General features: G+C 43.1%; 1 protein-coding gene across 1 annotated transcript in view; it reads left to right on the forward strand.

Annotated features, from left to right (window-relative positions):
• The first annotated feature begins 1,346 nt into the window (after positions 1–1,346).
• pnpt1 (polyribonucleotide nucleotidyltransferase 1) overlaps positions 1,347–11,515 on the forward strand; it is a 127,872-nt gene continuing 117,703 nt past the window's right edge. The window contains exons 1-2 of the mRNA XM_084320028.1: positions 1,347–1,560; positions 3,041–3,101. Coding sequence (XP_084176154.1) covers positions 1,439–1,560; positions 3,041–3,101 — 183 coding nt within the window. The 5' untranslated portion in view covers positions 1,347–1,438. The remainder of the gene's footprint in view (positions 1,561–3,040; positions 3,102–11,515) is intronic.

Raw genomic sequence — 11,515 nt, forward strand, 5'->3', positions numbered from 1 at the left:
TGATGGAGTAATATGGGGTTCTGATAAACTAAAATTATTTGTTAAAATAACATAAGCTAACATATATTTTTACATTTATGCAAATGCATATGCAATATGTATAACTTGAATAAGTAATAAATACAGAAACAACATGTTTAACAATATGTAAATGTGTAGCTACATTTATTTTACATTACATTAACATTTATACGGTCTTTGGCCCTTTGAGGGCAACCATAATGCTGATGTGGCCCTCTGTGAAAATGAGTTTGACACCCCTGCACTAGAGACTTCATGACACTGGTCTATCTTGTGTTTGTACTTTTATATTACTATTTTATATTACTTTATTTATTACTTTTTATATTACTTTATTATTATTTATTATTATTATTATTATTATTATTATTATTATTATTATTATTATTATTATTATTATTATTATTATTATTATTATTATTATTATTATTATTATTATTATTATTATTATTATTATTATATTTTAAATTACTATATTGTACTGTACTGTGAATATATGCATCCCCCACCCTGTACCCCCCCCCCCTATGCTGCTCTGACACCTGAATTTCCTAGGGGATCAATAAAGGATTATCTTATTTTATCTTATTTATTCACTGATAATAATTCACATTTATTTATAAGATTACATTTCTTTCTTTCTTTCTTTCTTTCTTTCTTTCTTTCTTTCTTTCTTTCTTTCTTTCTTTCTTTCTTTCTTTCTTTCTTTCTTTCTTTCTTTCTTTCTTTCTTTTTGCATTAGATTTGTTTTGTCTTTTTCTGTTTGTCACTGCGTTTTGCTTTGTACAGTGTACCTGATTGTGGTGTGTTCTTTTGATATTGTCTGTGTATTTTGACAGTTTGAAATAAAGATTAAAAAAAAGAAAGAAAAAAAAAACCCAAGTAAGTAGAGCAGCGGGGAGTTGCTCAGCGTGTGAATGTGGGGCAGAAGAAACTGTGCAACATGTGATTATGGAATGTGCCAAATACACAACGAAGAGGAGTGTGCTGTTCACTGCAGTACTGTATGCAGGGCTGCCTTGCATCTCACTGAGGAATATACTAAAACCTGAGGAACAGAAAAGTGCAGTGGAGTTTCTTGGACACAGGCCCAATAGTATGCAGCTGCAGAACCCCAGAACCACCATAGTAGCAGCCACAGGCCTGCATCATAAGGTGTAAGGCCACAGTATTGTGCAGTACCTAACACAAACAGTGTGAGGCAGCAATACGCTGACGGGCGTCTAGACTGCCGGAAAGCCAAAGAGGACGAAGAAGAGTTGCTCAGCGGGTGTCCAATCAGAAGACCTAGCCTCACAACGGACTTCCGTACATGTGATCAACCATGATGGCAGCCCCCATGCGCAAAACATTTTGATTTAACGGGTTGTCCTGTTGTTTTAAAACATAGTAGTATTTGTCTTGTTCGTGTAAAATAATGAGGTATTTACTCAGAGTCGCTCCCTCGCTGGCTTGTTTACATCATGTTAGGTTCTGTCACCAGAGTGTTTACAGTAAACACGGAACAACACGGACAGTGGGAGTTGACCTGGGAGACAAGTGAGACATGACATTATCACTTTTCTTTGAATATTCAGTTTTTCTTAACGTTACGTGTATTGAGATAAGCACACTGTGAACCCGTAGTCGTCGTGGTTTAAAGTTACCTTGTAGCTGTCGCTGCTACTGACTGATATTTAATATACGCTATATTTGCTATTTTATTTTTCGCACACAGTCTGAATGAATGAAAACGTTTTAACAGATTGCAGAATGGGTACAATACAGTACGGCTCAATAAACACAATTGTTAAGGGGATGCAGACCAGAGAAAGACGTTTGTCTTGTTTACATCAGGGTCCCCCATTTTCAATTCATATCGACATTTATGACATACACAACATACATGACATTTATGGCATAGGGACTAGTACTGATACATTTGTGACATAAACGGTATTCAAATATACAGCACTGTTACCCATAGATCCTGACAGAGTATATACATATGATGGGGAGGGGACTGTACATTAGGAGGGGGTGATTGATTGATTGATTGAAAACTTTATTAACAGATTGCAGAATGGGTACAATACAGTACAGCTCAATACACACAATTGTTAAGGGGATGCAGACCAGAGAAAGACTTTCGTCTTGTTTACATCAGGGTCCCCCATTTTCAATTCATCAGGACATATATGACATACATGACATACAGATAGACAGTACTGCTACATCTATACATTTATGACATACCAGATTTGCAAATACAGTACTGTTTGTGATACAAAAAGAGTCAAGAAAAGGGAGTACAAACGTAGAAACTGTACATTGGAGGAGGTTGGGTGGGGTTGTGTGGGGGGGGGGTTGGGTACATTGGTATATTGACAACCATACTGGGTAATTTACATTGGAGGTGGTGGGTGGGTGGGAGAGAGAGAAATATACATACGGTGTGGAGGAGACTGTACATTTGGAGGGGGTGGGTGGGTGGGAGAGAAATATACATACAGCGGGGAGAGAATATATACATGCGGTGGGGAGGAGACTGTCTATTAGGAGGTGGTGGGGGGTTTGGGCATTTACGGTGGCCAGTTTCGAATTGCAGCCTCCCGTAGGTGCTCTTTAAGAGCGGTTTTGAATGTGGGTAGGGATTCACATTCCTTTACAGCTTTGGGTAGGGCGTTCCACATTGTCCACATATAATTGATATTTAATATCTGCTATATTTGCTATTTTTCGCACACAGTACACGGATCGTTGTTATTATAATTGTTATATTTAATTTGTTAATACTATACTACTATGCTATTCTAGTAGTAGTTTGTATTGTTTACACTGTTCTTAATGTCTGTAGCCTACTACTGTGTGCTGCTGAGGAGCCAAGAAACAAGAATTTCACTTCTCTACTGTAAAACTTTTCTTAGCTAGATGTGTTACGTTACAGCAACAACCATTAATTTGGTTTTTGACACACACACACGCATTATGATATTTTAGCGGATCTCAGATTTGTTTCTTTCCATTCTTTCTGTTTTAGGAACCTGCAGATCTCCACTGGGAGGTTTGCCAGGTTTGCAGATGGAGCTGCTGTAGTCCAGGTAACTTTTGTACAACGGTATCAAATGTATTTGTAAGGCCCGACAACACACGTTTAATGTCCAGTATTGGTTCTGTTGGCCGCTATAGAATATAATATAATAGAATCTTTATTGTCATTGTTGGTACAACGAAATTGAGTTTAGAGCATCACCACTGGCATACAAACAACTGAATATAGCATGTGCAAAATAATAATATCAATAATAATATAATATCAATGTCCCAATGTCCTCAATAATAATAATATAACATCAATGTCCAAAGTGCAATAGTGCTAGTGCAAATAAATAATACAGTGACAGTCCAGTTGAGTTCATGGATGGGGGGGAGGGGGCGTTGGCTTGCAATGGATGGAATAGTGAGGGGGGTGCGGGGCGGCAAGTTGATGATCGTTGAGCAGCCTGACAGCCTGTGGATAGAGGCTGTTGGTCAGTCTGGTAGTACCGGACTGGATGGATCTGTACCTTCGACCAGAGGCAGGGAGCGAAATTAACTTTTTGACTCACCGGCCAGTGGCGGGTAGATGGGAAGAGTCTACCCGCCAAGCATATTTCTTACCTGCCAATTTTTTTTTGATTACAAAATATATATATATATATTTTATATAAAAAAATCTTTTTTAAATAAAATATATATTATATAATCATACTTGTAGTTGTATTATCTGCGAGACATCGCCACCACGCAATAAGTCAAAATGCTTGCTATCTGCAAACAGCTCCACTGTCTGTGTGTATACTTGAGTAGCCTCCAGCTCCAGCAAGGATTCTCCGGCCCTGCAGCTAGACCCTATATTCAGCTAGACCCTACATTCAGCATGCAAGGATTCTCCGGCGATGCAGCTGGACGCTATTTAACGTTACGGTTCTTTTGTCAAATCACATTCAACATGCCCTCAGCTAGAATACGCATTCAATCAATGTTATAAGACATTGATATCAGGAGCTATCTGTAGCTACTGCTAGCCCGGTAGATAACGTTAAGACAATTTAGTTTACTGGGACAGGTGGATCTAACGTGAGCTAGCTAAGCTAGCTAACGAGGGAACGGAGGTATTATGCACTCGAGTAGACTATTGCTGGAGCATTTGTTGATATCAGCAGCTATCAGTAGCTAGCCAGCTAGATACCGTTAGACAATGCCTCGTCATGTATTAAACTAAAAGTGAATAGTTGACTGGGTCATTGTTTAAACAGTAACGTTAGCTCATGGAGGTCCGATATAGATTAGAGCAGACGGAAGTAAACAAGCCAAATGGGAGCTTCCGATTGGTCATTTGCTTTTTTTTTCTCATGAAACCAGTCACGTCACTCTACTGTGATTGGACCGTTGACTTGAGTGCAATGTGGGACTTGTAGTTTTTTAACGATCTCGCGGCGGAGAAAAAAAAGACGAGAGCGGCTATAATCTGTACTCGCACAAGAGTATCTATGAACTACACGTCTACACGCCACACGGCGGGCAGCCCTCTAAGTGTCATGCGCCAAAGGTAAAAACAGACCGCCCCTGGCGGGCGGCAGGCTTTAGTTTCGGTCCCTGACCAGAGGGCAGCAGTTGAAAAAGATGGAAAAGATCAGATGGTGTGCTGGGTGGTACTGGTAGGATGTTATTCACACGACGTAGGCAGCGGGAGGTGAAGACTGGAGACATCTGGAAGGCTAGCTCCAGTGATCCTCCTCGCAGCCTTGACCACTCTGTGGAGGGCTAAAGGTCCACCTGCCGGTAGACCACTCCTGTTTATAGCTATTTATGACAGCTGAGTAGGATGGCTGCGCCACTGTTTTCGGCTGCCTGCCGCTGCGTCCTAATATCACTGTTTGTCCTCGTTTGGTTTGTGTCTCGTATCCATCCAACAAAAATAATCTACGACCGACAACTACTCCTGGATATCCGTGACTGCTTTATGGACCTCCGTGGTGGGGATTTCATGGAGAGATCACCGGGAGAAAGGATTCTTCCCCACCCCTGGCTGGCCAAACTACCAGCCGAACTAATACGTCCGTGCCTCGCTGTCCCCCTTCGCAAAATACGTTCGAGGAAGCGGAGAAAACGAGGAGGCGCAGCGGCCAAATGGAAAAACACCTGTCGCTCCTACCTGGTGCCCGTGGAGTTCCAGAGAACCCCGCCCCGCCGATCGTCCAACCCGGTGTGTGTAATTATTCCCAGCCGGCTTTCATTCACCGGCCCAGCCCAGAGTCTGTCTCTCCCTGGTAACTTTCATCGCCCATGGAGGCCAAATGGATGTCGCGGCGCCAACCCCCATAGCCTCCGCTCCCTGCTACAGGTGCAGCCTCCCGGGAGCTCCCCTCCCGCCCCCCTGCGGCTGGCCCTATTCAACGCTCGCTCGCTGACAAACAAGGCCTTCAACTTGAACGCTCTCTTTACGGACCGCAAACTGGATTTTCTCCTGGTGGTTGAAACGTGGATACGGACTGGTGAGCAGCCTACTCCTCTCATTCAACTTTGTCCCCCGGACTGCGATTTTATTAACACCCCTCGTCTCACAGGAGGCGGCGGAGGCGGCATAGCTGCTGTTTTTAAAAAACATTTTAATTGTCTCGCTCTAAAATCGGATCCTGTCAAGAGTTTTGAAGTGCAGCTAATCAAAGTCGGACTCCTGAATCCACTACTGATTATCCTGGTCTACCGTCCCCCCGGCAACTCACTAAGTGACTTTATCTCTGAACTGTCCGTTCTCCTATCACAGACAATGCCCAGCTATGATAAAGTTTTACTGCTCGGCGATTTTAATGTTCACGTATGCTGCCCAAATAAACCCCATGTGAAGGAATTCCTGCACTTAATTGAGTCTCTTAATTTTAGCCTACATGTTAATTCCCCAACACACAAACTCGGCCACATTTTAGATTTAGTTTTAACAGCAGGTTTCTCCATCGACAACATGGAAATAGATGACCCAGTCCTCTCAGACCATTCACTGATCTCTTTTGATGCTCTGTGTTTTGTCCCCATTTCCAAAGCTATTGTCCCAGCGCGTTCCTCTCGCCACATTAACCCCTCCACTGCCATTAAGTTCCGTGATGCCTATATAGCTGCCCCTAACACCTGCAGTATTGAGGCCTCTCCTGCCCAGCACAGCACTGAGATCCTTATCTCAATGTTCAATTCTTCATGCTCCGCCATACTCGACTCTGTCGCCCCCCTTAAACTCAAAAGGCCCAGACCTAGATCTCAGCCCTGGCTTGATGAGAACACCAGAGCTTTAAGGAGACAGTGCAGACAGGCCGAGCGCAGGTGGAAACACAATAAACTGCAGATCCACTATGAGATCCTTAAACATCACCTCAAACAGTATCAAGAGGCAGTTAAGGTGGCGAGAGAAAGGCACTTCTCAGAAATAATTGCCAAAAATTGTCACAATCCCAGAGTCCTTTTTTCGACCATTAATTCTTTCACCTCCCCTCCTCCCGCCCCCTGCCCCGATGCCTCCCCCTCCAAATGTGAAGAATTCCTAAACTTCTTCATTAGGAAGGTGGAAACCATTAGATTAGCCATCTCATCGTCCTCCTCCACCCCCCCTCCTACCCAGCCCCCCTGCCCGGCCCCCCCTCCTGCCCAGCCCTCCTGCCCACTTCCCCCTCCCTCCCACCCCTCCTGCCCAGCTCTTTTGAACAACTTCCAACCCATCTCTCTAACCACTCTCAGAGAGCTGGTGGCAGGCATGCGGACTGTCACATCCCCCCTTGATGCCCTCCCTACCCATCTTCTAAAAGACTCCATGGACATAGTAGGCCCCAGTATTTTGTCTATCATAAACAGCTCTCTGGAATCTGGCTCTGTTCCCTCCTCCCTTAAGCACGCCATGGTTGAGCCCCTCCTAAAAAAACCTAACCTAGACCCTGCTCTTTTCAATAATTACAGGCCCATATCCAAATTACCCTTCCTATCTAAGATTTTAGAAAAGGCTGTCCTGGCACAGCTCCTCCCCTTCCTACATCACAACAACCTCCTAGACAAATTCCAGTCAGGTTTCAGGGCAGGGCACAGCACTGAGACAGCGCTAGTCAAAATTTACAATGACCTGCTTCTCACCATCGACTCAGGTAGCTGTGCCATGCTCCTCCTCCTGGACCTCTCTGCCGCGTTCGACACGGTCGACCACTCCACCCTGGTCGATCGTCTCGAACACAGGCTAGGTATTAGGGGGTCTGCCCTAAACTGGTTCGCATCCTACTTGAGCGGCCGCTCCTTTTCGGTCAGTTTGGGTGGACACTCCTCCCCCACAGCTAGTCTACCGTATGGGGTCCCCCAAGGTTCCATCCTGGCCCCCATACTCTTCTCCATCTACATGCTCCCCCTGGCCGAAATCATCCAGAAACACAACATTTCATATCACTTTTATGCCGATGACTCCCAAATCTACCTTCCCCTCAACCCCTCTGACACAGCTAACCTAGACTCTCTTAAAACCTGTCTTAGGGACATACAAAGCTGGATGGCCCTCAACTTCTTACAGCTAAATGAAAATAAAACGGAGATCATTTTGTTTGGCCCCCCCTCTTCCACCAAAACACTCTCCAACAGCCTAGGACAACTCTCCACCCACCTCAAACCCCACGTCAAGAGCCTGGGTGTAATCTTTGACCCAGAGCTCAAATTCGACCGGCAGGTAAATGCCGTAGTCAAATCATGCTTCTTTCAACTCCGCAACATCAGTAAAATTAAACCAATCCTCTCACCCGTTGACCTGGAAACGGTAGTCAATGCATTCATAACCTCACGCCTTGACTACTGCAATGCCCTCTACACCGGCATCAGTCAGACAGCCATGTCCCGCCTCAAAATGGTCCAGCACTCTGCAGCTAGGTTCCTTACCGGTACCAGAAAGAGAGAGCACATCACACCAGTCCTAGCCTCCCTACACTGGCTCCCAGTCCCATTTAGAATAGACTTTAAAATCCTCCTCCTCACCTTTAAAGCACTATCGGGTGCAGCACCCTTATACATCACCGAACTCATCACCCCCTACGCAGCACCCAGGTCACTAAGATCCTCCAACCAGGCTCGGCTGGTCCCCCCCCGCACCAGACTCAAAAAGAGAGGCGATCGCTCCTTCAAGGCCGTGGCCCCCAAGCTATGGAACCAGCTTCCCCTGGAGATCCGATCTGCCCCCTCACTGGAGACATTTAAGGCCCGTCTAAAAACCCACTTCTATTCCCTGGCCTTCAATAAACCCTGATTCTCCCACACCCTAACTCACACACTCCCATGTAATTTTATCCTGCCCCCTCCCTCTTGTATCTCTTATTATGCTCCTCTGTCCCCTGTGTGCTACTGTACTTTGTGTTCCCCTATTCGTGTGTTGTCTTATTGTCCTACTCTCTGAATGTACTGTCTTGTCCTGCTGTGCCTTTTTATATTTTTGTATTTGTGTATTTTATATTAGGACATTGATTTTAAGCTCTGATTGTACAGCACTTTGGTTGGCTCCTGGGCTTTTAAACGTGCTATATAAATAAATTACTTGACTTGACTTGACTTACCACAGTGTTAGGGACTGGGAGTGGGACTGGCTGTATATACAGGAGTAGTGAATTACTTAACTGAACACAAGTTCAACTACTATGGGTCAAGTGCAGAGACTCAATTGCTTCGGCGACGCAACTAATTGCATCATATGTGTGTGTGTTCCTGTGTGTGTGCCGCCCATCGCATGTGTCTGCATGCCGAATAAAGACTTCTCCAAAGTCCAGTTATTGATATTAATGAAGTTCAACTACTACCTTTTGAACAGAAGAAATAACCAAAAATATACTATTCTTGGTATTGGCAATGTTGGCCATTTTACAATAAAATAAAGGTCACTTTGAATTTGTAAATGTTAGTTGCATTACATTACAACCTCCCATGTGATTTTGGAAGTAATGAATATCATTTCAGCACAATCAAATACTATGTGCTGGCATGGTGGTATCTCTGACCATCACCAATATGTTTGAAAACCTTTGAGCGGTGGTCAACATCTTTCATGTCAAGGACCTTCACATTGATACCAAATAGGTCAGGGACCCCCATTTGATAAGATCATTTAGTTTGTTGTTAGATATGAATTATTCCAGAATTCCACAACGGTCTCTAATGTGGAGACAACAGAGTGAAACCTATGATCTGAAAAGTCATTCTTATACATTCTGTCCTTGGGCTATTCTAGTGAATAAAATATGAATGGAATTAAACTATTCCTCATGTAGCTGGGGACCACCTGGACCCGCTCATTTAGCTGGGGACCACCTGGACCCACTCATTTAGCTGGGGACCACCTGGACCCACTCATTTAGCTAGGGACCACCTGGACCCCCTCCCACTCTGAGAACCAGTTCCTGAGAGAGCGTGCTGCTGTTGGTATAAGTGTTCTACCTAGATCTTAGAGAGCGTGCTGCTGTTGGTATAAGTGTTCTACCTAGATCTTAGAGAGCATGCTGCTGTTGGTACAAGTGTTCTACCTAGATCTTAGAGAGCATGCTGCTGTTGGTATAAATGTTCTACCTAGATCTTAGAGAGCATGCTGATGTTGGTATAAGTGGTCCACCTAGATCTTAGAGCGTGCTGCTGTTGGTATAAGTGTTCTACCTAGATCTTAGAGAGCGTGATGCTGTTGGTATTAGGGATGGGTACCGAATTCGGTACTTTTGAGGTACCGAACCGAAACACGTCGGTACTACAGAGTATCGAATCAAGTGAGAAACCAAAAAAAAAAAAAATTATTGTTTTCTTTTTTACTTTTTTTTTTTTTACTTTTTTTTTCATGTCAACGTTCACATGCACAATATATGCTTATCTAGGATTTGACTTGATTCAACAACAAAGCAGTCGGAGCAATGACAAGCCGAAAACTGTCGAAATTGTAGTTATTTGAAGTTTGGATATTTTTTTTTTACGACTGAGGTAGGTAAATTTAATTTCTTGAGACTAAAGTACCGAAAAAAGGTACCATTGGGTACCGGTATCGATTCACAGGTACCGGTACCGGTATCGGTTCAAATGTGAAAGGTACCCATCCCTAGTTGGTATAAGTGTTCTACCTAGATCTTAGAGAGCGTGCTGCTGTTGGTATAACTTCTACCTAGATCTGAGAGAGCGTGCTGCTGTTGGTATAAGTGTTCTACCTAGATCTGCTACAAAATGTCATTGTCTATAATAGGGCTGCATGATTAATCATAAAGAAAATCGCGATCTCGATTCATAGACTCATGCAATCTCATTTAAAAAAGACAACGATTCTGATGTATTTGCATTTGCGTCAAAATGGAGGAGATCAGTTGCATTAAAGCACTCTCTCCTATTCCCCTATGCATTCATGTCACGCTGCATTCATGTGTTGACTTACTTGCTTCGGAACAATCCCAGTTGCGATATCAATCACACTTACACGATGTAAAGCAAAACATGTTATTAATTCAACATTCAATATATTTTCTTATTTTTGTGTTGACTTGTCGCCAGATTCCTGTTTTTGGTTCCAGATGAGAGGTAGGAGCTGGACAACACAACGGTTCCATAGCCCGAAGTCTTATAGTCACACAGTCCAAAGTTTATAAAAATCACACAAAATTTGTGAATGAATTTTGTAATGTGTGTACCGGTAAAAACAGCGTGATTATCCAAAATGGCCGTCCACTTCATAACATTCTGACGCTAGACTTGGGACAAAGGTCAGAAGTTAACCGAAAGTGGTCATTTGACGGAGCGCTTGTCAAATGATGCACGCTTGTCAAATGACGCCCTGAGCTGACTGACGAGAGCAAAGTGCTGCAACGCACGCGTGTAATAGAGAGGAAAAGAAACTCAAGTTATTTTGTATGTTACAAGAGACTTTTAAGTTTAAGTCAAGCACTTTCATATGTTATGTTGTCTGTTTAAGAAAGAGTGCAATAAATGTTTTTATTGAAAAATAAGAATCGTGTGAGAGAATCGTGATCTCAATTCTTAGGGAGAAAAATCGTGATTCACATTTTAGCAAGAATTGTGCAGCCTTAGTCTCTACTACTATACTATCTACTATGCCAAACTAATACCTACTATGTGCTATGGTACTATGCCTATACTACTATGTGCTATGCTACTATACCTATACTACCATCTACTGTAGTGTATGTACTGTATGTACTATGTTATACTACTATCTAAAAAAGATTAAATTAAACAGGACTTTTGAAGAAGTCTTTATTCATTGCACACATTGACAATGTCGTCATGCAGCGACACACGCATGGGCTGACCCTCAAAGCTTTTTTTGGCCGTCGAAGCTTCGGGGCTGAGATTCGGTTTTAATTCGAAGCTTCGAGATTAAAAAAAGAAAAAATTTAATATTTTATACATTTTTTAAAGGGGACATGCATTGCTATTCCTAGCACTATTTGGGAAACTTTACACAATTCCTGTGAGTCTATGG

The sequence above is a fragment of the Notolepis coatsorum genome, assembly GCF_963971535.1.
Source record: "Notolepis coatsorum genome assembly, chromosome: 8".
Taxonomy (NCBI): domain Eukaryota; kingdom Metazoa; phylum Chordata; class Actinopteri; order Aulopiformes; family Paralepididae; genus Notolepis; species Notolepis coatsorum.